Source organism: Tauraco erythrolophus, chromosome 17, assembly GCF_009769465.1.
Source record: "Tauraco erythrolophus isolate bTauEry1 chromosome 17, bTauEry1.pri, whole genome shotgun sequence".
Taxonomy (NCBI): domain Eukaryota; kingdom Metazoa; phylum Chordata; class Aves; order Musophagiformes; family Musophagidae; genus Tauraco; species Tauraco erythrolophus.
The window spans coordinates 12,410,069-12,436,149 of record NC_141481.1 but is presented as its reverse complement, the minus strand read 5'-3'; the positions used below and the strand labels follow the sequence as shown (position 1 = coordinate 12,436,149).

At 53.9% G+C, this 26,081-nt stretch overlaps 3 protein-coding genes across 3 annotated transcripts; 1 reads left to right on the top strand and 2 right to left on the bottom strand.

Annotated features, from left to right (window-relative positions):
- Positions 1-203: 203 nt before the first annotated feature.
- Positions 204-8,246, bottom strand: DRG2 (developmentally regulated GTP binding protein 2). The gene is made up of 13 exons (XM_086622001.1): positions 8,170-8,246; positions 6,915-7,075; positions 6,398-6,487; positions 5,172-5,232; positions 4,129-4,219; positions 3,692-3,764; positions 3,449-3,539; positions 3,156-3,253; positions 2,468-2,544; positions 1,927-2,015; positions 932-990; positions 451-504; positions 204-369 (listed from the first exon to the last, which is right to left on the bottom strand). The coding sequence occupies exons 1-13, from the start codon at positions 8,231-8,233 to the stop codon at positions 283-285; spliced, it is 1,095 nt and encodes a 364-aa protein (XP_086478127.1). The 5' UTR covers positions 8,234-8,246; the 3' UTR covers positions 204-282.
- Positions 8,247-10,589: 2,343 nt separating this feature from the next.
- Positions 10,590-18,469, bottom strand: GID4 (GID complex subunit 4 homolog). The gene is made up of 6 exons (XM_086622161.1): positions 18,257-18,469; positions 15,695-15,754; positions 14,690-14,797; positions 13,810-13,911; positions 12,617-12,747; positions 10,590-11,398 (listed from the first exon to the last, which is right to left on the bottom strand). The coding sequence occupies exons 1-6, from the start codon at positions 18,467-18,469 to the stop codon at positions 11,335-11,337; spliced, it is 678 nt and encodes a 225-aa protein (XP_086478287.1). The 3' UTR covers positions 10,590-11,334.
- A 403-nt stretch (positions 18,470-18,872) lies between these two features.
- ATPAF2 (ATP synthase mitochondrial F1 complex assembly factor 2) lies at positions 18,873-25,996 on the top strand. Its single transcript, XM_086622263.1, has 8 exons — positions 18,873-19,002; positions 20,710-20,754; positions 21,071-21,216; positions 21,992-22,089; positions 23,240-23,320; positions 23,454-23,566; positions 24,648-24,763; positions 25,382-25,996. Exons 1-8 carry the CDS (start codon positions 18,873-18,875, stop codon positions 25,517-25,519), a joined length of 867 nt encoding a protein of 288 aa, XP_086478389.1. The 3' UTR covers positions 25,520-25,996.
- Positions 25,997-26,081: the final 85 nt, after the last annotated feature.

The following is a 26,081-nucleotide window of genomic DNA, read 5'->3' as shown; positions in this document are numbered from 1 at the left end:
AGGAACTGGCTCCTTTTTTAAGAAACATCACTTCGCCTGAAATGCTGCAAGATGGAAACCCGTCTTCCCCATCCCCACCTGCAAGTACAGTAGCCTCATTTTCTGCCTTTCTCCAAAAGAAGGAGCTTCATGGAAGCTTTCTTGCTTTCTTGGCTGTGGAACACGTCTCCCTTTTTCTTTTTTTTTCTTTTTTTTTTATTTTTTTGTTTGTTTTGTTTTGCTTTTATGTGGTCAGTTCCAATTCTAGTGATTAAAGACAAGGCCAGGCACCAGCAAAGAGGGTTACTTCTTTACGATCTGAATGACATCTTCATGCTCCATCATATGGGTTAAGCCCACTCTTTGAGGGCTGTATTTTGTGCTTGTCCCCTTGAAAACAAGAGGGGGAGAAGGGTTAGGAGAAGACCAGTCGGAGACATTCGAGGACAGGGATCTCATTTAAACACTTACCCACACCAAAGCATATTTGAACTGGCTGGCTAATGATCTGTGAATTCGATGGCACTGCAAGACAGACAGACAGCATGTGAGGCAGTTCAATGACACCCCTTTGCAAACGACCTGCTCAATATCCAGGAACTAGAAGCAACTCAGGTCTTTGTCAGAAATTACGCCAGTGACTTGAGGAGCCAGTTAACAGCACTTGAAAGAACATGGAACAGACACATAGGAATCACCAGACCACATAAAGCCCCACTCCACTGCTTCCATGTGCTTTTTCACCGGTCTGCATTAAGTTTTTTTTTCTAATCTTTCATAGCAGCGAGGAAAGCAACCTGAGGCAGCTGGAATCACAGTAAAGGTAACAAAAGGAGAAGCCCAACTAAGCACTGACATGTCCCAGGCTTTATGAGGCACAAATCATAGCAAGCTCCAAGAGGAACCTGCCTTCTACAGACAAGGATTAACGTAAAAGATGCAGAGAAATTACCACGTGCTCCACAGAGGCCCCTTTCCGTAGAATAATGGCATCTGTAAAGTCTGGTCTCTCTGTGGAGAAGCAGGAGGGGGGGAAAAAAGCATTACATTTCCATCAAATGTGTTCTAATATGCTGACATCATCTCACATTGCCTTGTGCTTACTACTCCCAAATTCCTCCTCCCGTTACACTTGCCAGCTCCCAGACAGAACATGTACTTGAAAGCATCAAATCAGGTCTGTAGACACTCCAGTACCCACAAGCACAGTTACCCACGACTTCTCTCCACAGCTTCCTAACAATCCACCTGCTTCAACTCCATTCCAAATATTTAACTTAGGACAAACAAAACCACCCAAGTCAAAACACACCTGCTCAAGTAAAACCAAACCACTCTGCAGTTTCCTGTAAAATCCCCCAAATTTCCTAGCTTAACAAGCTCATTGAAAGTTCCTCCATCTCCTCACATCCACCCAAGTTCAGAGTCACAGCTGTTCACAACTAAACAGCAACAAGTTACAGCCGTGTCTTGTCTGATCACCGACAGAAGCTGCAAGTGAACTGGAAAGCAAAAGGAGGATCAAATGCACTCCTGAGCCTGGCACAGGAATCACCAAACCTCTCACAGCTCCAACAGGAGACCTCTTCTGGGTAGTGATGGGCTGAACAGTCCATCACAGAGCGTGCATAGTAAGGAACAAAGCTGCGAACTTGCAAACTTTATTTCCTTATAACATTACGCAAACTCTTATGAAAATTCAGCTCTTCTAGTGCAGAGAAAATAGGAGGGCTGTGGTGGGATACATGCAGAGCTGGATCAGATGGAACAGAAAGCATTTCCCAAGAGCTGCAAGCTGGTCAGGAAGAGCATAACTGCAGCTTTTCCAAGACATAAGAGCTCACTGAGACAGTCAGGTAAACAAGCCCCACTGGCAGCTCGTCTGCCTTTGATCAGCAGCAGCCCTTCATGCCTTTCTAACCTTCTGTTCAGCTAATGGTCACTTACGTCCTCGTTTCTTAGTGTAGATGCAGGTAAGTGCCAGGTATTCCCAGAGCTTCTCCAGCAAGTAGTCCAAGTTCAGTTTCATGCCACAGCTGCAAAACACCAGGAACATTTCCGTGTTTACTGCTGTTGTGATTTAGTGATCCAGAAGAACAAGGTGAAATGTCTTATTAAAGTGCTAGAGAACAAGGGGAAAGGTCTTTAATGAGGCCAGTAAAGGGAAAACACAAGGTGAAATAAACAGGGCTTCCAGAAGGGCAAGCAGCTTTGAAGCAGCAAAGCCCCAGTCAGATACATCAGCACTTCTAAGGAAACAAGCTAGACTGGCTTACTCTGGCCTGCAGACAGCGTGCAGAAGCCAAGCAGCCTGCCTCTCCAGGGGAAGGAAGCCTGGAAAAAGCTGCACAGCAGCTCTGCTTCTCACTCCAGCAGCTGCAGGCAGCCCTGGGAGAAGTCCCTTCTTGGGGCAAGCTGGAGAAAGGGGTATGAAATGAACCACCACACCATCTGGGCCAGCACATCAGGCAGCGTGACAGGCTCCTACCTGATTACAACACTGTGGGGTCTCCGAGCAAGACGATCCACTTCCTCCATAGATATCTGGTCAATCTTGTTATAAACCTAAGTCAAAAGAAAAAAAAAAACCAGCACACCCTTCAGGGAGTCAATTCAACAATACTGCAAGGAAGACAGACATGTACACGTAGGTATAACAAGGTAATTCCACCATCCGAAACAAACTCAGATCCTGTCAGGCTCTTAGTAAAACAAACTGTTAAAATTCAGAAGCCTAAATGTAAGTTTGGGCTTTTTAAAGTTCTCCCTTTGGGATGACTTGCAACACATTCTCCTGCACCTTGGACTTCACTACAGACCCAGTCGCTATCGGAGCTGCTAAGTGACCTCTGGCACATGGGACCAGCAGCGAAAACTCAAGTGCAGCGCCTGCAGCACGGAACGGGAGGCTTGGCACCGTGGGAGCAGATCCCATGCCACCAGGACCCACAGCTGGTGCTGCTCCAATGCAGGCAGCCACCAGAGGGCACAGGGAACACACACACAGCACAGCCACACAAGGAAAGCTTCTAAAAAGCTCCCTGTTGAGCTGTGCTTTCCACCTCTTAAGCCCCGAATTGCTACTGCTTTAGGAATCAGGAAGATCCAGCGTTTCCTTCAGCAAAGAATGGAGATGCTCGGTGTGGCAGAAGGCAGGCTGTTTCTGAGATACTCACGTAGAGGCACGGCATGTAGACCCTGTTGCCTACAATCACATCAATGAACTCATCAGGGGAACAATCCTCTCTGAAGAGGACCTCAGCATTGAAGATTTCTGAGGTGAACCTTGTCAAGGCCAAAATCCCAACACATCTACGTGCTGCTGTCAGCCAACGGGCTGAGCCTGCTTGTGAAAGCCTGTCCTCAACCCAGCAACCACCAAAGACGCTGCGAGGCTGTCCCACAGCAGGTACCACTTGACTCCTAAGCTGCTGATGGCTTAAGGGTCTCCCGTTTTAGGAAAGGATACTATATTCATGGAGGATGAGCTGTACCAGCTTCTCAGAGCACTGAGTCAACGTGACCGTTGAGTTAAAGGAGATACCTCCACCCTTCTTCGGCTGCAGGGAGGCAATAAAGCAACTTAAGAACAGTTTGCAAAATCCACAACCCCCCTTCAGCCTGTCCAACACTAGGGGCAGCACACAGTGACCTCAGCTTTGAGCAGGCAGCCAGACACAAGCTGGACTTGCGGCAGCCCAGGAAACCTCACCTTGAAGTAGATATTTGGTTTGCTTTTGTTCAGTCGGATTCCGACAGATTCCAGTTCTTTCTCCAGCAAGGCCCTGCAGGGACACTGCACGTTAGTACCTGTGAGACTATCATATTGATACAGCCTTGCCAGAAGCCTTCACTACAACCTAAAAACCACAGCTAGTGCAGGACAGAGTCTGTGGTGGAAATCTAGGCTGACATCCCCATTTCTTATCAGCCATCCTGTGGGAACAATCCTTCAGGCCCAAGCCAGTTAGCCAGCATGCTTCTAATGCAGCACCAACCTCCATCTCACACTCAATTGCTTAAGTACTGGTTCCTCATCATGCATGGGACACAACATCTCAGGGAGCTGACATGTTTTCTAGGCATATGGGAAATCCTGAACCCGGCCCAGCACCCCACAGCTCCAGGTGCCCAGAAGCACACACTCACCTCTGTACTTCACCCTTTGTGGCATCCAGCATCATAATAACAACGTCTGCTGTCCTGGCCACAGCTATCACCTGCCGACCTCTGCCTTTCCCTGAGAAAAGAGGAGCCGGCCATACATCAGCAAGAGAAACCAGCTAGGAGCTCTGTGAGAGACAGGGACTTCTGCCCTGCACAGCTGCTTGGAAGCAAGGAAAAAGATCCTGCAGTGTTGTTCTGGCTGTAGTCAGCTGCTGAGGGGCCCCTGAGCGTATCTGGTCCATCCGTACTGTCTTATATTCAGCAGAAGCCCTAACAAATACTCGTTTCTGCGGTCCCTCCACCACAGGTTACATGAACTAGTGTGTGTGAAGCTGTTTGAGTACGGCTGCACAGGTGGAAATGACATTCTTTGTCAGCAGGACAGACATCCCCAGATATGTGCAATGGTAGCAGCTCCAGGCAGCAGAGACAGCTTACCCAGAACAGGGGGCTCGGGCAGAGGTTACAAACACTCGCTGGTCAAAAAGCAGAGACACCATAAAGCCATGATCCTCCAAAAAACATAAAAAAAAGTCATCTGGAGATTTTCCAAAGTTTCCTAAGGCATCTTCTGACAAGACCAGCCAATCTGGACAATGATGAAGCAGAGGGACAAAGCCAACATCGCTTCCCAGAATCAGGAGTCATGGGAGGACTGGCAGGAACTCAGGAAATTAGTCAAAAGAGGTTACTGTTTAGCTGTGATTTCCCCTCCGCCTCTCTAGCATCTTTCTTTAGATTTCCTCTGTACCAGAAAACAGATGAGCAAGATAACACTCACGCAAGAAGGTGAGAAGTGAGTGGCTTGCTTTGGCTCCCACCTCCAGAAAAGCATCCTTCTGCTACATATAGAACCTTACGTGGGCTCAGGGATAAGAATCGTGCCTCACATAAGATCAAGGACTCTAAAATTTGGAAAGCCAACGTGGGAACTATTGGCCCAGGAAACTCGCTAACGTTTGAGACATTCGGGTACACTGCTGAGGGCAAATCCCTGCTTTATATGAACAAAGTGATCAGCCAACCTTGTGCTGCTCCTTCGATGATTCCGGGCAGATCCAGCAGCTGAATATTGGCTCCTTTGTACTGAAAAGGAAAGAGATGGATAGAAAGCTTTGTGCAGGGCACCTGAGCTGCCTCAAAAGCCTCAAGCACGTGCTGGAGTCCAAAGCCTGTAGAGAGTGGAACTGAACGAACCCAACAGAGCAGGACAATTTTGCACAAAGCTGACGGCTCTGTTTTGTCGAGGCAACCTCCAGAGAGTTCCCCAAGAAGCTGCGTTCAACACCACATATTGCGGTACGTTAGGTCCTGACCTCCTGAAGCATCACATGGCTGCAGTTTGACAAAGCACCAGGATAACAGAGCAGCGTTATCCCGAGCTGGTGAAATGGAAAGAAAAAACCCACCATTTACTTATTTTCTCGGTTTAATGAGAAAGCACTGTAACAAGCACGTGCCACCATCTCTTACTGAGACGGATCAGAACTATTCAGATGTGTTGCAGGGCTTTCGGTGCCAAGAAATAACGGGAGACTTTCATTCATCAGATCTGCAGGGGCATCAGCTTTCAAGCTATCGTGGCAGTGAAGTCCTCAGTAACGGCTTTAGCGACTGATGCAGCTCATGGCTGCCTTTGGATGCGTTACAGTATTTGTGTTCGTTTTAACACCAATACAGCCACTTTCACTATTTAACTCTGCTTTCAGTTCTGACCCACATTTTCTCATTACTCTTGGACACTTTTCAGTTTGATGCCCTTTATCATGTGCTTTACTGATGGATGCTCAGGCCACCACTAATAAAACTCCTCAAGGGCAGGAGTAGTTGTATTTTCTTTCCAAATTGATCACAGTACAGATTGCCTCTTTCAAAGCTTCATTAAAAACAAATCTGTCAAGGTTTCCAGCCATCTGGTCAATGGCGCCAATAGCATTTATAAAAAATTCAGCTGAGAATCGTCGTATTGCTCTGGTCAGTCAAACGGCAGCGTACGAAACCCCGATCGGGCGGTCAATCCTGAAGAGTTATGTCGCCTAGAGAAGTGCTAAATCAGCACTGCAGGTTGCAGAAGACCTGGCACCACAAGCACTCGAGACCTCCTAAAGTTTAAAGCAGAAGTCAGCAGAGACCTTTGGATATCACTGCTTCTTAGTGGTGGCACGAGTGTAACTAGTGTAAACAGACGCATTTACACATTTGGGTTTCTTTACCACCACTATTGTGCCAAAGGGAGGAGAATCCTACTTACTTCTATGACTCCTGGGATACATGTCAGGGTTGTGAACTCATATGACGCAGCTTCACTGGCAGTTGAGGTCATTAAACTCAGAAACGTGGACTGAAATGTAAGAGATCGGCATCACTAGAGATACACAAATGAAAGCATCACTAAATGTTCGGCAAAACAAGCAACGCCAAAGTGCTCCTCAGCTTTTGGAAAACGTGTTGTGGCTGTTCCAGGCACAGGGACCGAAGCGGTGATGGGACAGACAGCGCTTTCGCTGAGCGAAGGTAAATCCTGGACTCTCACCTGTTTTCTCAGCAGTGCTGTGGCTGGGCAAGACCAAGTTTCAGGCTGTTGCCACAGGGCACTGCACACAAGACGAAGGAGCATGTCCCCCAGCTCTAACTCTCAGTGTACATAAATTTTCTCTTACGTCGTGGCAAGAAGGTGAAAGACGAAGAGAAGATGGATATCTGCTTTACAGCCACTGCTAACCACAAACCTGGAAACACACACGTGGTTAACGTAGACACTCACTGACCTTACCCACAGAAGGAAAACCGATCAGTGCCACCCGGGCATCTCCAGATTTCATCACATCGAAGCCTTCTCCTTTAGCGGCCGACGATTTGGAGGGTTCTAGCAACTGAGCTCTGTATTTTGCAAGCTTTGCCTTCAGCAGGCCAAGGTGGTACTCAGTGGCTGGAATAACACAAACACAACAAGTGGTTGACAGAAAGTTGCTGATAATTCACTTACAGAAAAATAAGAACCTTCCTTCAAAGAAACACTATGGATCTTGGTCAACATCTTAACGACTGACACACACACGAGCTACCCCCAGCTGTTCTGTAACCTTCTGGAATACTGGGCATTGTGAGCAAACCTTCTAGCAACCTGCACAGAAAGTCAGACTCGAGGTAAATAAGCAGCCAAAAAATTCCCGAGTAAAAGGAGCAAGCCAGAGAGAGCAGGTGCAGGAATGAACGGGTGAAGGGAGCCAGTTAAGGAGGGAGAGATCACAGGGGGAACAGCTGCTCCTCGGCAAAGGCCCCTCCTCACACCCGGTTACATTCTGCACTCCAAAAACGCGAGATTTTTTTTTTTTCCCCTGCTCTTGTCAAGTTTTAAAGACGCGTTTAACTCGGAGCTTGTGTGCGTGGAAGCACTTTACTGACTTACTCTTCTTCACCTGATACAGAAAAAAGGAAGGCAGCTGTTTCTGCAGAAGCTCCCTTTGTAACACGGAAGGGCAAGAAACCCACGAGATGATGTGATTTATTATTTTTCTTTTCCATTATTCACCACAGGCTCCAGAAGCAGCCAGGCGCTGGGCACCTGCTCCGGCAGAACCCGGGGGGAGCTCTGCTCCCGGGTCCCCTCTTTAATTAAAGGCATTTTAATTGAAGCCCCCAGCAGCCCCCCCGCACCGGCAGCACTCGGGGTCCCCGGCCCGGCTCCCGGGAGAGTCGGCGGTGCCACCGGGGCTGCGCACCGCCCTTCCCACGGGCACGGGCACCGACCGCGGGGAACGGGCGGCTACCGGGATGCACAGACCCCCGAGACCCCCGTACCCCCACCCCAGCCCCCTCCACCGCCCCGATCCAGCCCCTGGTGCCCCGCACCCCACTCCAGCTTCACGAACCGCTCCGCATCGCGCCTCCCCCACGGCCCAGACCACCTCCCAAACCCGGCAGCCCATCCTCCCCCCCCCGTACCCCCTCAGCGCTCCGCCCCGCCCGGTACCCGCCGGTACCGCAGCCCCCGACCGCCCCCGTGCCCCCGCCGGCCCGGACCTTTGTTCTTCTGCGTGCGGGCGATCTCCTTCTCGATCTCGGAGATCTTCTCCAGGATGCCCATGGCGGGGCCCGGCCCGGCGCGCTCCCCCGGCCCCGCACGCCTCCCGCCGGAAGCACCGGCCCGTCCGTCGCGCTCAAGCGTCCGGGCCGCCCCCCCCGCAGCCGCCGCTGCGCACCCGCCGCGCCGCTCCGGCCGCCTCCCGCGCCCCGCCGGCCGCGTTCCGCCCGCCGCGACCCCCGGAAAGGAGGCTGAGGAGGGGGCTAACGGGTAGGGAAAGCTCTGGGAATACGGCGGGTTTCAGAGGGAGCCCCCCACCAGGTCTTGCCCCCTCCTGCTCCCCTAATGCAGGATCCAGCCTTAATTAACGGCAATCAGCAGCTTATTGGATTCCTGGAGAAGCCCTCGAGGGAGGTGATGAAGGACAGGTCTCCTCCGGAACCGAGAAGCACTTTGGTCGACAAAAACCACACGGACACGGGCCTCTGAAATACATTTCATGTTTAATTGGGACACGGATCGCTCCGCAAAACAGCCTCTCAGCCCCCGCTCCGTCCCCCCACAGGTACAGCCCTTCTGCAGCCAGCGCGGTTAAAAAGAGACATCGCCACCTCTTCCAACACCAAACATCCCGTTTCTCACCTCCTTCCCCCGGCCAGCTCTCCCTCACCACACCGCGACATACGGAACATCTCTCCTCAGCTCACCAAACGAGTCAAACAAACCAAAGTGAAGGCTTTAGAGCAGGGAAGCCTGAACCCCAACAGCCCCGGCAAACCCCTCGGCTCCACGACCTGCTTTGCACCCGCCCAACGCCTCCCGCTCCCGGGGAGTTTTGGATTTCAGCCCAAATCGGCTTCAGGACGGTGGGAAGGAGAAAGGCAGAGCAGGATGCTCCTTCCCCAGCCTTCTCACAACATACCAAATCTCAGAGGAAAAAAACTTCAAAGGTTTTGGGGAATACTTATTAAACAATCCCAGGATCTTTCCTAACCCAGATTCTGCCAACAGCCACAGTGTTAATTCAACCAAACCACGTCAGAAACTCGAGTCTCACGCTGGCACTGGCAGCCCTGGGGAGCGCAGGGAGACTGGCACCGCCACCAATATTGCACACGGACAGCTCTGGAGGGCTGCGAGCAGCCAGCGGAGTGGGGGTCCCCACGTCCACACAGCACCTGGGAGGAGGCTTCGCCCCCACACTTGGTCACGGTGGAGGAGCACCACCGGCTTTCGCCTCTAAACCCAGGATGCCTCCCAGCACCGCCCACAACGATGTCCCTCTCCCCACTGCCAAAGGGGACGAGTTTCTCAGAGAGGAGCAGAACAAAATGGGAATCCACTTCCCAACTGCTCCGCTCGCAGCCGCTCTCCCTTTGCAATCCGCTCTCCCGTTGGCCTTCGCGCTACTCTACAAATCCACCTGCCATGGCCAAGACAACGACACGCATTTTCCCCACCGCCAGCGCAGCGGGCAGGCTCCTGCCCCACGGAAGGGCCAGGTCTCCTCCCTTCTCCCACAAACAGGTCTCTCCCCATTTGTTCTGCGGAAAAGGATTTCTCCGCGGTGAACAGCACACACGAGGCGGGCGCTTTCCGCATCATCTCCCGAGACCAGCCTGGCCGCTCCTCTGACCACGCAAGATTCCTGACTTGGAATATAGGAAAGGGGCTCACCGAGACCTGAACACTTTCTTGTTAAGGCTTCAACAAGCAATTCAGCTGCTGCAATAAGCCAGACAGAGACGCTGCCGAAAGGAAGAAAGTTAGGAAAACCCAACCCCCCGGGCACCAGGCACGCAGAGGGCTTCGCTTTCCTCTCCCAGGCGGCAAAGGTGTGACACAAGCCTGCTTTTAAAACAGCCAGAAAAACGCAAATTAAACTCTCACAAAAGCCCCACAGGTGGGACTGTCCCATTAAATACACAACCGAGGCCAACTCTGAAAATGTCTTTTTAAAAAAAGAAAAATAACCACACGCGCATACACACACACTTTGGCACACAAGCCTTAAGTTACGTCATTTGAAACGTTTCAAAGTCAGAGGAGAGCTACTGGGGTTTTTTTTGTTGGTTCTTTCTCTTGTCTGTTGTTTTTTCCTTGTAAAAAGGTATCAAGCAGTGGTACTGGTGAAGCATGAAGAGCGAGCACAAGTGCTGAACAGTCCCAGAGCTGATCCCGTGGCGCTGCTCGGCACTCGCACCCCGATTACCTTCCCGAAGCGGTTAGCTGGTTACACACACGGATATAAAAACTAACGCAGACATTCCCGGTTTTCAATGTGAAAACGGTACAATGGAATCGAGTACTTGTGCATTTGCCATAGGGCCCCTGGGAAAAGGAACCATAAAAATATTTTTTTTTTAATAAAAGTCTTTTTTCTTTTTTTTTTTTCTTTTTTTTTTTTTTCACCCTTAACTTAAGTAAAAAGCAAATATACACCTATAAGCAGAGTTCAGATCCACTTTACTGAGAGCCTGGAAGTCCATACAACGAATTAATTCCCAGTGGCGTATCCAGACACCGGAACAGCTCCCAGCTCCAAAGGGCCAGCGCTCCTGAAAGATCTGCAGCTCCGGCTAACCTCGCTAGCCAGCGCAAAGCAAAGACTCATCCAAGCCTTATCTGTCTCAGCCAACACTCCCCCAACAGACTCTGCAGCTGAGCAGCTCCCTGCCAGGCAGAGCCTCGCACACGGGACCCGGCTCTGGGAGCATCAGAGCTGGCAACCTGGGCAACAAACCCGAGTCCTGGCCATTTCAACCCACATCAGGCCGTAACAATGAAAATATAAGCACTGAGCGTATATTTTCTTATTACTCAGAGAACAGACCACTGATTCCAGCTACTGAGAAACAGCTTCCAGAGGAGAGCCGGGCGGAGCTTCAGTGACAGAGAAACTAGCTGTGCAATAAAGAAAGTGCATTTAAAGGTAGCTTAAAACCAGACTAAAGATCAAATCGCCACTCGACAGGAGGGAGAATCAAGCTCCAGCAGCCACGCTCCTTGGGCTGGTTGGGTTAACATTCAGGCTCTCTCTCGCGCGAGTCCGAGGGGCAGGAGAGAAGCGTGCATTCCCGTGCTCCGACAGGGACACAGTTCTCCTGGCAGGCCATGCCCTCCTGCCCGGTTTGCTTCTGTGCGGTACCAGTTCTGGACAGCTGTCATCGGAATTCGTAGATAGGAGCGCTGTGCTCAGGAACGTGAGTTAAATTCAATGACTGATACCTGGGAGAGGGGGGAAAAGATGGATGAGAGGATGGCACAGAGCAACGGAACTCCCCTAGCACTCACTGCTCCTGCCTGGCAGATCACAGAGCAGACACGCCGGCGGCTGGCTCTTCTCTTCTCCTTCACAGTCTCAGAGGTGGTCGGGCACCCAACACCCACTTACGTCTGGTGCCAAAACCCCGTGGGGACTCGGTGTCGTTCCTCATTTCCACTCCAGTGCCTCTGAGCTACCTGCAGCCAGGCTGTGTTCGGGGTGGGCTGACTGTGGGTTTTGGACACCTTTTGAAGTTCTACAACTTCCATGTTCAAACGGTGTTTGCTACGACTGCGAATTACACTCAGGTCTTTCAAAGCTTAGCTTGAGGGGATTTGTCTGAAAGCCTCCTGGGTACCTTCTCTCCCCCTGAGAGCTTCCAGACACCCTACAGATTCAGCTGCTGCCTGTGGAAAATATCCAAGGCTGTCAGAGGGAAAAGAGCTCTCCGCAGCCACCTGTCATATGGCTTTAACAAGAAACAAACCAATTAATACTGACTGTTCCCTGTGTCTTACAGCAACACCTCGAGGACCGCGGACTACAAAGCACCAGCCTAACAAGATTTCTGCCTGAAGGGAGCAACAGCCAAGCTGTTACATGTGAGAAAGCACCAAGCTCCCTCTTAAAAGGCCCCTCTGATGGGCCAAGGCATGGAGAAACTCAAAGCCCGAGTCACTGCAAAATGCAAACTGAGGGAGCACAACCCTGCACATGAGGCCAGGCTGCCTTACGCTTGCCTGTCCCCACGGGAGAGCAGGGGCAGGCAAGCCCTGCGAGCGTTCAGACTGGAAACCAGGCCTCTGGAGGGATGCTTTTAGTGAAACCTAGCTGGTGTCTGCCTCCCACCGCACCTCGCAGGCACACCCGACTTTGATGGGCCACAGTACGTCTCCAGAACTCATTCCTCCCCTGTGCCACATTGCCAGTCTGATTATCCCCAGCTGTGAAAAAAGGGCAGCGCTTTAAACCACATGAATGGGCTGCACTAGCCTGCTCGGGCCAAGCATGGCACACGTGCCCTCCCTTCTGCCCCACAGCCCAGCCACCAGACTGAACTTCCTTCCCAACCCAGAGAAGCACCACCTGGACACTCCAAGGCTGCAGAGAAGCAGAAGAGGAGTGACTGCTTGGTTTGAGGAGCCACTCTTCAGTCTGCAGGAGTAAGAAAGCTTCCTTACCATTCTGAACTCCTATGGTAGTAATAGCCCTCTATAGATGCTGCTGACTTCTGGAAGCAGATGTAATAGAAACCAGCAAAGGAAGCACCGCTGATGTCTTTGATAGTATGATCTGGGACTAGGAACTGTTCCTGCACACAAAACACAGACCATACTTTGAAATGCCAGTCAAATACTATCCCCCCACCCCAATCCGCCCTTCCAAACTGAACATCGGCACCCATCAACACGAAGGTGTTCCCGGCTGAGCGATCCCTGCACTCCCAGCAGCCCAGAACACAGACCAGTGTGTTCTTTCACCACCTGCCACTGTAGGCATCTTACAGGGAAGCAGACAACTGAGAACAGAACCAGTTTTAAGAGTGCATGAGATGAGTTTCAGTTCAACACCTGCCCCCTGCAAACGAGAAGCCAACTGCGAAATGAGGAATCGGAGCTGCCTGATGACAAAGAGAAGGCTCTGAGGACACCTTACTGCAGCCTTTCAACACTTACAGGGGGCTTACAAGAAAGATGGGGAGAGAGTTTTTACCAGGGCCTGTAGTGACAGGACACAGGGTAACAGTTTTAAACGAAAAGAGGGTAGATTTATATTAGATGTAAGGAAGAAATTCTTTACTGTGAGAGTGGCAAGACACTGGAACAGGTTGCACTGGAACAGGCTGCACAGAGAGCTGGTAGATTTCACATCCTTGGAAACCTTCAAGGTCAGATTGGACGGAACTCTGAGCAACCTGATCCAGTGAAAGATGTCCCTGCCCATGGTGGGGGGGTTCTACTAGATGACGTTTAGAGGCCTCTCCTGCCACAAACCATTCTACAATCCCAAGATTTCCTCCCCTTGCAGCTGCACAAGGCTCATGTAAAGAGGGAGGAATCAATGCAGCTGAAGAACAGAGAGGTGCAGACCGGCCAGTCTGCATCAAACACACAGACGCCACACAGGGACTGGAGACAGAGCATCACCAAGCAAGATTTTCCTGTTGTGTTTTTAGCCATGACTGCAGCCCTTAAGGACGCAATTAGCTGGCTAGACAGGAGTCACACTGGAATTTGCAAGTATGGTGGGTTACGAGGTTGGTAGGGTGAGATCTTTCATTAAACCATCGTAGGTGAAAAAGCTTTTAGGCACCACAAGCCTCTGTCAGCTGCTTGGAAGCGGCTCAACAGAGAAGGAGACATGCAGAGTTTACCTTCCATCTCATGAAGACGTAGTCCCCATTTTTCAGATCCTCATAATCAAAGTCATCGGAGTTAAATGTTTTTGCAAACTGGTAAAAAGCCTGGAACTTTCCCTGAAACAAAAAAAAAAAAACCACAAACCAGGATGCTTATTCCAGGAGTAGAGCTCACTAGTGCCAGCTGCTATTTAGGAGGGAAGAACTGCTACAGAACAGGACCTCCTCACCAAAGGGGCTGCTCTTCCCTTGGAGCGGTGCTACACGCACACCCCAGGATGAGCACAGAGGAACAGAGGATTGCCAGACACCCACAGCCACATCCAGCCCAGCCGGAGAAGCTCCTACACTTCCAGAGGAAGATATTTTGACAGAAACATAATAAACATCAAACTCTGGCAAACAGCAGCAAAGGTCAAGGCGGGGAGGCAATCAGCTGGCCCCTGTGGCCCTGATCCAGAGCACGGCAGCAGACACACCCTCCCTACCCGAGCAGAGCGCTGAGGTGGCTGAGACACGGGTACCAACCGCCCTGCCTGTGCCAGAGGGGCACCTCTCCCCTTCCACGCTCCATTTTGTGATAAGCCTTCAAAACAAGGGGCGTGTTCTCCTAAGGCGTCAAGAGATGGGGATTGCTTCTGCTCTCTTCCAACTCCAAGGCCAGTGAGTGGAGAACAAGATGCCATCTCCCTTCTCAGGGATCATAGCCAACAGCCTGTTGAAGGGACCTCTATTTGCAAAGATCCCAATGAGAGAAGGAGAGAGACATCCAAAATCAAGAGGTCTGCAGGCCCTTCTGACAGCTCTTGCATGGCCACAGGCTGCACCTTGCCTCTAAACCAGCTGCTCAGCCAGGACTGCATCAGACCCGTGTCTGCACCCCAGATTTATTTACCCAGTGTTTACGATCCACGTCTTCGTCAGCATCCCATTTGCGCGTTAAGAACGGGTGCTTTTTACTGATTATCTCCCCTTCGAAGAAAGTGGTGAGGGTTGGGTACTCCTGGGAGAGAAGAGAGATGAGCAAGAGATCAAATTTGTCACCGAGAGACAGAAACTCAAACTCAGACAGAGGTGCACACACTCAGCAAAAAGCAGCGTTTCGTGGCAAGAGCTCCGGGCAATCCGAGGCTGGTGCTCCCGGCCCTCCGAGCAGCACGCTGACTCGTCCTGCTCCGCACCTCAAAGTCCGACTTATTGGCACCCACGGCCTCCACCCTCTTATTCCAGCCTCTCCAGCCTCCCTCTGCCTCTCTATTCACTTCACGAAACCAGAAGGAGCCGTGCCAGAGTGGGACTGCAGGGAGGCTCCCAGCCGGACGATCACAAGTGACTGTTTCCAGCCCAAGGGCTGGACTAAGCCACTCCACCAGGGCGGAAGGTGCTCCTCTTCAGCTTTACACTGGCACCACGTTAGGAGAAGGCAGGCAGGGAAGAGCAGGGTGAGCTTCTCCAAGCGCTCCTGCGTAACGACAGGCACATGGCACGCTGCGGCCGAAAGAAGCATCACCCCTAGGAGACAGTGCCCACCACGAGCAGACCTTAGAGGATGGACAGGGAGGAAGAACGTAGAGATCTGACTATTCAAGTCCTGGTTTATTTTCTTTCAGCAACGCACCGCCACTGTTGGACTGCCTGAAGCTGGCTGCAGGGTCAGACTCGGCTCTGCTCAGGCTTTAAGGGGTGCCAGGCAAGCTTCCCTTGTTCAGGGCTCCTATCAAGGCCCGTCGTGTTTGCTCCATATGCCAAGAACAACAGCTATTAAACTACTTAGTGGTCACATTTACGGTATGCCCAGTCTCTCCACTTCCTACTTCCGGTGGCAGCTTCTCCCACCCCACCAGGAAAAAGAAAAGCTTTTACACAGCACTTTTTCGTGTTGTTTTGCATTGACACTCACCTCTGTAAGGCCTTTAATCTTCAAGTATCCACAGAGATAGGAGTTCTCCATATCCACATGCTAGAAGAGAGTGCAAAGTCCAACCATAAACACAGGCATGAAGGCACCCAATTGATCCAAAGCAGTTTCTAACCCCTCCAAGGCTAATTTCAGCTTCAGCTGGTACAGACTGTCCAGCTTACTGCCCAACGCTTACACTGGCAGCCCTTCCTCATGGCTGGGGACCACTCGGGAAGATCACTGACAGATGCCCAGCTCACCTCTGACAGCCCCCACATCCCAGGCCTGACAACACCCTCCGTCCTTCCAGCTCCATCACACCGAGGCAGCACCCTTTGCCCAGATGTCTCCGACGGGAAGCAAACCTCCTCTCTCCACCCAGAAGGAAGCAGACTCGGTTTTCTACAAGTGAGAGCACCACTGGCAGAATCACCCACACCCCCACGTTTCCCAGTCAACTGCTACCAGCAAACTCATGTTCAGGTAAGGGAAGAGTAAAAGGCATCTATTTACTGGTGATAATTCAGGCTAGAAGAAGAAAGCATGGCCCTGAGCTTCGTCATCTGCTTATTTAACAGTCCTGACCCATGCCTCTCTAACATGCTACCTGTATGCTCTGCCTGGCAGCACGTGGCACGCCAAAGCCTGCTCAGAAGCCAGACAACGTCTCACTCATTCCAAAAGAGGCATCTCTCCCAGATCCAACGCTTTCATGCCACCCTTCTTTCGAGTCACGGGGCTGCATCTCGCTGCTTCTGCCATGCAGAAGCCAGGCAGGGGGCTGCGTCTGTTCCGAGCACCTTTAAAACCAGGGGATTTCCCAAGCTTTTCCCTGCCACCTCCAGATCAGCGAGTTATCTGGGGAAGTGCAAACATCAACTGTGAGAAGACGGATCCTCCCCACCTGTGATGCAAGAAAAGCGCCGTTTCCCTGCGCTCGGCACAGGGAGAGCAGGCAGCCACCTCCTCTCCGCTGACACGCGCCAAACAGCGGCGTTTTCCGCACGAAGCCCCAGCCGGCCCCTGCGAGAAGGCAGCGTGTAGCGGAGCTCAGCAGCCACGGGATGTCCCCGCCACGGCAAACCGCACCAGGGACGCTCCTACTGCTGCCAGGGGAAGACCACACGTGAAAACAGACAGCCCAGTTCAAACTCCATCCTGTGTGCTGGCCCCGGGGCTCTGTGCAACGCCAGCACGCGTGTCATCACTGCTCTCACTCCATGCTCAACCACGGTCTCCCAGTTCTCCTGCCACCAAACTGGGAACAAAGCTGTGACTTGCTGAGCACTCTATAGACCAGAGGTCTGGCTTGCCCGCTTACTAACAACTCCACACCTCTTGCCAGCTCTGCCCAAAGGGATCTTGCCAGTGCCCATGACTAAAAATAAAGCATGCAGGGTGACAATGACTGCAGGGAGGAATGGGAAAGCCACACAAGCCAGCGTCCTGATTCTCCAGCACAGCTGGGCACTACAGCTGTCTGGCTGCATTCCTGCCACAGATGAACCACCACACTTCACCCCACGTTCCCTGCTCAGGGTGGGGGAGCCTCCAACACCCCAGGGATGGGGAACCCCCAGTCTCAGGTCCAGCTGGGCCCTGCTGTGCCAGCCAGGGACTGGGACCTGGATCTCTGCTGACTTCCAGCCAGGCCTAAAACACAGGCTGTCCCTCTGGTAGGGACTTTCCAGAACTACACCCACCGTAAGCCAGGCTCTTAACCTTCTGCCTCGTGGCACGGAGGGGCACGGCCACCCCAGGGCCCAAAGGGAACGGGAGAAGGATCCCGGGAAATGAACCTTGCCAGGCCTGAGGGGAATGGGGCAAAGAGGCAGGGGAGAAAGGCTTGAATGTAGTGAGCCCTCCTCAGGGTTTGAGGGGGAGGGAGCAAGGAGGGGGCCCTGAGCCTGATGGAAAGCAGTCTCTCCTGGGGCCTGAGGGGAACAGAATGGGGCCTTTTCCCCTGATTCTGACAGGAAAGGACAGCACACGGAGGCATAGAGATCCCTCCAGAGCCTGAGGACTCACAGCCATTACTAGGCTTGATGGAACCAGGGGAATCACAGCCAGGTCAGAGGGGAATAGAGGCAGCAAAGACCACGGGCCTTTGGGGGAAGGGTCCCCGCGGGGCCTCTGCCACCCCGGTCCCACCTCACTGGGGCTGAGGGAAATGGGCACACTGGGACTGAGGGAAAGGAAAGGGGTCTCGGCCGCAGACCTCGCTGGGGCTCAGCAGACAGGGATTGTGGGGGGACACAACACCATCTGGGTTCCGAGGGAACCGGGGAGAGCCCGAGCCGGGAAGGGCCAAACCGGGGCCTGAGGGAGCGGCGGCGGGGAGCACGGCGGCAGCCGAGAGACCGGAGAAGAAGAAAAGGCGACCGGGCCCGAGAGGACTGGAGACTGGACAAGCGCGGTCGAGAGCGAGCTGCGAGGGGAAAAAGGGGGGGGGCGACCGCGGCCCGCGGGGCCCGGCGGGGCGGGAACCGCCACCGCGGCCTGAGCGCGGAGCCCGGCCGCGGCGGGCCCGGGGGAAAGGCGGCCGCCGGGCGGGCCCCTCACCTGCATGACGACCTCCACCTCGTAGGCGTTGCCTTTGCTGCGCTGCTGCCCGCGGAACTTGGCGCCGCTGTAGAGCAGCGAGGTGGCCACGCCGGGCTGCGCCGTGTTGATGGGGGGCGGCGGCACCAGGCTGCTGGCGGCCGCCCCGGAGGGCGCCGACGAGGCCGAACCCGCCGCCCCGCCCGCGCGGCACCGCTCGCTCCGCACCGGCATCTCGGGAGGGTCCCCGGGCGCCAGCGTGGCCGGGGCCGAGCGCGGCCGGGGGCGCCGCCCGCTCCGCTCCGCTCTCTCCCCCCCGCCGCCGCCGCCGCCTGGCTCAGGGCCTCCCGGCAGCGCCTCCGCGCGCTCCCATTGGCCCTCGCGGGGGCTGCGCGAGGGGCGGCGCCGGCCGCCGATTGGCTGCGGGCGCGGGGCACGCGCTTCCTCCCGGCAGGCGCCGCCGCGGGCGCTGCTGGGAAATGTAGTTTTTCCCCCACCCCACCCCCGGCAGGACGGGGCGGGCGAAGGGACAAAACGCGCTCGCGGCGCGGATTGGCTGCCGCCGCGGGAACATGGCGGCGCGCGCGGAGCCGCGCTGAGGCGGGACGGCGGTGGCGGCTGGTCGTTCCGAGCCGCCATGTGGTGCGGCTGCCGCCGACTGCTGCAGGGCCGCTCCCTGGCAGCCCGGCTCTGCTGGCCGCCTCCTGCCGCCGGCGGGAGCAGCCCGGGGGGGCCGCGCGGAGGCCGGGCCTACGCCCCGCCGGCAGGTGAGGGAGCACCGGGGCGTCTCCAGCCGCCTTGGGGAGGGGAGCCCTTCCCTCGTCCCGGCGGGGCTGCTCCCGCCGGGACACCCCCTCCGCGATGGGACCCCCCAAGGTCACCCCGAGCCAAGGGGGGGCTGGTTTGAGGCGGGTGGAAACAGGGGAAGCGGCCAGTCCCGCCCCCTGCGCCCTTCTCCCGGCGTTAGTGGGGGGTGGGAGCGGGGTTCGCTGGCAGCACGGCCCGTCCCTCAGTGCACCAGTTTGCTTTTGTGGTTTTTAGGGATTTGAGGGGGGACGGGACCCGCCCGGAGTGGTGGAGGCACGTTGGGGGCTGCATATCCGCATTTCCCAGGTTTTGCTGGGAAGCGTGTGGGTTCGAGGACGGTAAAACGAGTGGCGCTCTGCCCGAGGTGAGGCTGCAGAGTCGCGGCGATTCGTCGCAGGGTGTCTGGAGCCCACTGGGGCGACTCAGGGCTCCTCTGCAGGTTAACCCGTTCAGAGCTGTGCCTTAGCAGTGTGGTGTTTTCCAAGGCCCCGTGGCTCGAAGAGCACTGAGCCTGAGAAAATCCTGTTCCCTTTCCCCAGTGGGAATGTGCTTTTTTTAGCCTCGAATAACAGACTCGCAGCCTGGCCTGCTCGCCTCACCCTTCAGGAGGTAGATTTATGGATTTGGGATTTACGATCTGGTTGCTGTCATCAGGGGAACGGCCTGCAGGTTCTTCCTGCCTGGCGTGAGCCGTACAAGCCTTTGCAGCAGTGTAATCCGGCTCTCAGGTGCTGGCAGCGTGTGCAGCAGTGCTGGTGGGAAAGGAGGCAGCTCATAAAACACAGTCCTGCCGTTCCCTCAGGCTCACCTTGCTGGTGGAGCAGGCGTAGTCCCGAGCTGGAGCAGGATGTGGGGGCTGGAGGCAGCCACGGGAGGTGGTTCGTGCCCTGGTGACTCAGTGGCACGCTGTGGTGTGTGTGACGTGGCCCCAACATCATCCAAACATTGCCCTGTGGGTGGTCGCAGCGAAGGGAACAGCATCCTGCCCCTCCACGCTCCGAGCCTGCTGGCAGCTGTGGTTCTTCCAGCGGGAGCATCGGCTGCAGGTGGAAGCAGAGAATGAGTGAGAGGCACGGAGAGAGAGCGTGTGGGCTGGCACTGGCTGGGTTTGTTGTCATCAGAGGTGGAAAGAGAGGTTGCTGTGCCCTGCCCTGCCTCTAACCCAGCTCTACTGGATTTCTTGTTGCTCTCGGACAGAACAAGCCAGGAGAGAGAGGTTGGCCAAGACAGCTCAGGGATTAATTTGTCAAACGTAATTGCAGTGGGAGAATCTTGAAAGATTGAGCCCAGAGTGAAACCCCAGCAGTGCTGGGACAGGTCTGCTTTGGAAACCACCCGTCCCAGACTCTGTGGAAACTCGGTGCAGGCCAGTTCAAAGGGAGCTGAGAGCCCAGGCTGGCAGAAGTGAAGCTGGTCCCATTCACTTGTCAGTTGTGCACAGCAACCCTGTGGTTTTCACCAGTTTCAGGCACTTCCCCAGTTGAGTGGAGCTCCCTGAAACCGTGCAGTGCTTGGAAGCTGTGGAGGAATGGGCAGGATTTTTGTGTCCAGGCCACCTGAAACTCAACAGCACTGAGGGCTTCGTCTGTTCTGGGCTGTGCTGGGGAGCAGGGAAGGAACTGAACCTCCTCTAACTCCCCTTTGGATGGCTCTGTTTCTGCCCCCAGAGAGGAAGCGGTTTTACCAGAACGTGAGCATCTCGCAAGGAGAAGGTGAGTACAGCTGCTGGGCCAGGACGGAGGGGCTGGTCCCCAGCGGGGGTGTTATCAGCTCACCCTTCTTCAGCGAGAGCATGGCACACTCACAACCCAGGCTGTGCCAGTCAGGTGTTTGTCACCAGCCTGCTCTGCCCTTCCCTCAAGTGGAAAAGTATGTCAAAATGATGGTGATGGTGGGGAAACTTGAGTATCCCTGGTCCCGTGCTCCCATCAGCTCCAGCTCTGAATCTGCTCCCGCCGTGGGGTTGTCTGTTGTTCCTTAGTGCCTGCTCCTCTTTGATTCCCCAGGATTTATACTCTGATTCCCCAGGAGGCTTTGAAATAAACCTGGACCACCGCAAGCTGAAAACGCCACAGGCCAAGATCTTCACTGTCCCCAGTGAGGCCTTGGCCATTGCAGTGGCGACAGAGTGGGACTCCCAGAAAGACACCATCAAGTTCTACACTATGCATCTGGTGAGCATGGCAGGGCAGAAGGCAGTGTGCTGGGAGCAGTAAGGTCAAGGAAGTCAGGATTAAAGACAGGGAATGGAAATGCTGGGGGCTAAAGATGGGTTTGCCAGGCCACTGCCACCAGGCAAGCGCTTTGCCAGCTGGCAGAATGGATTCCAGAGCACCGCTTTGGGGTGTCAGCCTTGCACCACAGTGCATGAGATGGGGGCATCTTCTAAGAATGCTTCCTTCTGTGTCCTGCCTCCCCCTGCTCTCCTGAGAAGTTGCAGTAGAATTGGCATGGCTTGGTCTAAAACTAGGGTGACTGTGTAGAAGGAGAATGGTCTCCAAACGCAGAACATGGAGAGAGCAGGTTGTCCTAATCCCCGTGGAACTGGGGACCAGAGTTTGGGACTTTGGCTGGGCACTGGGGAGAACCTTGTGGTTGTGAGGGCAGCTAGATACTAGCTGGGTGACTGTCTAGGGGCAAATCTGTGTCACTGGGAGACTTCTGAGAAAGTGCTGGACGGTGTTATTGGGGATAGCAAGGGGCAGGAGGAAATGGGATGAGCCCTGGAGTAGTCTGTGAGCCCTCTCCCCTGGTGCTTGATGGGCCTGCTCCTGAGGCTTCTGAAACCAGTGAGAAGATTCCATGTTCTGGCCCTGCACGTCTTTCAGCTGCGCTCCTCGGTTCTCTGCCTGCCACGAATTCCTCTGCTCCTTCTTGGCTTTGTACAACAGAAGCTTCTGCTTCCCCAGGGCTTGAATAACAACAGTTCAAACTGCCTTTATCCCGCAGACCACGCTGTGCAACACGGCGCTGGATAATCCCACGCAGCGAAATAAAATGCAGTTGATCCGTGCGGCTGTGAAGTTCCTGGAGACTGACACTGTCTGGTACGAGATGGGGGTCCCGCTGGCGCGGAGGCCTGGTTGTGTTGTCGCAGGGTGGGTTTTGGAAAGGTGGTTGGCGGAAGTGAGCAAAAATGTCTAATGTAATCCAGTCATGGCAGGGCTCTGATCTGTCCCGGTTTTGGCCCAAGGGTTTGAATTAGTTTAGGCTAGTCCTGTGTCTGCAAATCTAGTGGAAGTCTGTGCACCCGAAGGGCGTAGGTATGAGGGAGAACGGGGATCTCACCCTCTGTTGAACTCTGGTTTGGACACCTCCATGCTTGGCAAGGGTGGGAGCAGCAAGAAATGAAGATGATGGCACAGGTTGCCTAGAGAAGTTGTGGCTGCCCCATCCCTGGAAGTGTCCAAGGCCAGGTTGGATGAGGCTTTGAGCAACCTGGTGTAGTGGAGGGTGTCCCTGCCCATGGCAGGGGGGTTAGAACTGGATGATCTTGGACGTCCCTTCCAACCCAAACCATTCTATGATTCTATTTCCTTGGGGGGAAAGAAAAAACATCTTTGAAAGACCTGGGGGAATCTCTCAGCCAGACACCTGTGTTCCTATGCTGGTACAGGCAGCTCAGATTACTTGTACCAGTAGCAAAATGCACTTCGTTCCTTAAAGTCTGTGTGGGCTGCAGGATCAAGCCTGTTCATGCCCAAGCTCCTGTCTCTCAGTCCCAGCCCTCGAGGTGTCCACTGGCAGTGCACAGCTCTGGTTCGGAGAGGGGAACAGGACTCCCCATCTGCCTTTGTGGCTTTGGTGGGGCCGGCAGTGGGGAGTGCCGAGCTGAGCTGGGGGGCAAGGTGAGGTGGGAGGAGTGGCCCCATATAAAGAGTTCCAGAGGGATATGTCCCCTGCTCTGACTGCTTAACCTCGCTGCATCCTGTGGCTGGCTTAGGGCTACCTGCGATTTTCTGTTGGTCAGTTTGCTGCTCCATTTTGTAGTAAAATAGAATTGTCCTTCCTGGAACAAGAAAAAGCTCTGAGTTGGGGGAAGAGTTGGGGGGATTGTGTGCAGTCACTGCTGGCACTGTCCGGGTGGGCAGCAGGCCCTTGTTCCACTCGCTGTGGTCTGGCAAGGGGCAGTTTCCTTCCCAGAGGTGTCAGTCTGGGAGTGAATGTCCAGCGTGGTTTTGTTCTGTAATGTCCCAGCTATCGCGTGGAGGAGCCAGCCGCTTTGGCAGAGCTGCAGAAGCATGAATGGGATCCCGTTGTTGCCTGGGCTGAGAAAAGGTAAGAGGTCAAAGATGTTTCTGTCTGCTCATGCCCTGCCCTGCTGAGGCCAGGAGCTCTAGTGCTTGTGGCTGTCGGAGCTGCAGGCTTTACAAGCCCCGTGCTTTTCTAAGGGGCTGGGTGATCATTCCAGGTACAACGTGGCAATTGGCTCCTCGACCAGCATCCTGGGGCCAAACATTCCAGCCAGCACCAAGGAGACCTTCATCAGCCATCTGGCGTCCTACAACATGTGGGCCCTGCAAGGTGAGAGGCTGGGCTGAGGAACTCTCTGCTCAGGCTGGGCCAGTGGAGGAGGTGGTTCTTCTCCACTGGGGAGAAAAGTGACTGGGATGTTTTTCCTCTTCTGCCAATGTGCTGAGATAATCGGAGTGTTGAGGTTTATGTTTTGAATCTGGAGGCCAGGGACAGGGCTTGCAAAGCCTTTCTATTACCCCTGTAAAGATATTTTTTGATGAATCATTTGTTTTTCTCACAGTTTGTAACATGGGTAGGCAGGGGGGAAGGGAAAGGCATGTGCCATCCCTGGGGAAGGGAAGCCTCTGGGCAGCTGGTTGACTTTAAACCTGAAATTCAAGGTCTGGCCTGGACTGGTAGGGCAGGATGAGTCTGACTTCAGTTCCTTCCTTAGACCGTGCCCATGTGTGGGCACCTCTCTTTCCTATCAGCTTGAGCTGAACTGTGAGTGCTCAGCAGCTCAGAGTTTTGAGCCCTTCTTTTCTCCTCCTCCTGGCTGTGTGTGTCTGTGGGATTTGCTCAGGTCCCTCAGCCATCAGGCACTCGCTCTCCTCCCTGAAGAGGGGGGTCTTGCACACCAGTAGCTGGTGGTGCAGCAGGAAAGAGCTCTGCTGTTTTATCAGCTGAGCCCAGCAGCTGTGTCCTTTGCAGACACAGTTCTCCCAGGGCACAGCACACCACGCACATTTGCTCAGTGTTATTCCATGCATGGTTATAGACGTGGACAGCTGTTTTAGCACCAAACAGCATACAAGTCTCTCATCCTGGACTTGCAGCTGAGCTCCAGAATACTCGGGCCTGGATGGGTATCCCTTCCCTTTGCACAGGGCAGGTTTGTGGCAGAATAAAAGGAGGTGGTTTCCAAGGTGTTGCCTTGGTCACTGTGGTGACAGTGGCCAGAACAGCACTTTGTGTCTGCTGTTAACTGCAGATCTGACACTTAAGTGCCCAGATGCAAGTGGGAGGTATCACTGTCCCCGAGGAGGTGCCACGCTCTGACTGTCTCTTCGGAGAACGTGAAGATAGATGCTGCTGTAATGCTGGAGGAAGCAACCACAAATCTTGTTTGTTGTGGGTTATTCTCTTCCAGGTATAGAATATGTAATCACCCAGCTGAAATCTCTGATTCTGACCATGGGTCTGATTGACAGGCACATTACAGTAGAGAAAGCCGTGCTCCTGTCTCGCCTGGAGGAAGAATACCAGGTAAATTATGTTACAAAACAGCCCTATAATTCAAATAGCAGTAATCTCAGCATGACAAATGCGTCTCCCACCACAAATAACTGGCAGGGGAAGTGGCTGCTATTGCAGGAGAGGTTCCACTCCACCAGTCTCCCCATTTGAGAGAGTCTGAAGTGTGCTGCACAATGTCATGGGCGCAAAAGCCCAGAGTGCTGCTGGGGCTGCCAGTTTCTTTTTGCAGAACCCAGATGGCTGCTCTTCTCCCTCTCTAATCTGAAGTGCAAAGCTGTGGCTGGCTTCTTTTTCTCTGGGTTATCCAGCCTGGAGGCCTTGGTAGACACCAAGCTAATAACTTGCTTGCTGGAAACTGGCCTGGTGTAAAGCTCTCCCTGACCCAAAAGTGGCTGAAGTTGCTGGGAATCTTTTCATCCTTGCTTTTTGCCTCAGATGCCACTACAGATGAAGCATGTCCTTCCACCGTTCTCATCTGGAGATCTCCCTGCCCCATTAGTCAGTGATTGGCACGGCTCCTGGGGGGTTACCTGTGTTTCACAAACATGAAAAGGGAGGCTGAGAGTTGCTGAGCAACTCTACGTGTAATCCAGTTCTGAACTGACTCATGTTCCTTCTCTCATTCAGATTCAACGGTGGGGCAGCGTGGAGTGGGCCCATGACTATGATCTGTGCGAGCTGCATGCTCGCGCGGCAGCCGGGACTCTCTTTGTTCACCTCTGTTCAGAGAGCTCAACTGTGAAACACAAGTTGTTGCAGGACTGAGGCTGCTGGGCTGGGTGCAGGAAGAAAATGCCCGGCTGGGAATTGCTGGTGTGGCCCAGTGGATGGTAACCACCCTCCTGCCACCATGTTTTTCCTGGGATCAGCCTTGTGCTGAGAAGCTGTGACTTTGTGGGCAACTCCTCACTTGGACTGCCTGCCGCAGTGCAGTGCCAGCAGTTTTGAGCTGACAAGGAGGAAAGGTCAAGGTGAGCTTCCTCTGTGTCCCCAAGACAGCAGCTCTGTCCATTACCGGTGTCTGTAACTCATCGGAGGAGCTCCCATGAAAGAAACAGCTTCCTGGGCAGGGCACGGCACAGACATACCCAGCATATGCCACACGTCTTCATCGCTGCCAGCTCCTGACACACACTTGTTATGGAAATCTGAAAACAGACTCCATTGCATCTGTTCTTCATCCCTCAGCGTGCCTGTATGTAACACCAGGGTCTCTCTGTTTGATTAAAGGCACGCCCCTGCTAGATGCTGAAAGCCAACGCTGCTGAGTATTTCTTTGTTTTAATCACCAAACCGTGGTGTAGGTCCTGAGCTGCCAGGCTCTAGG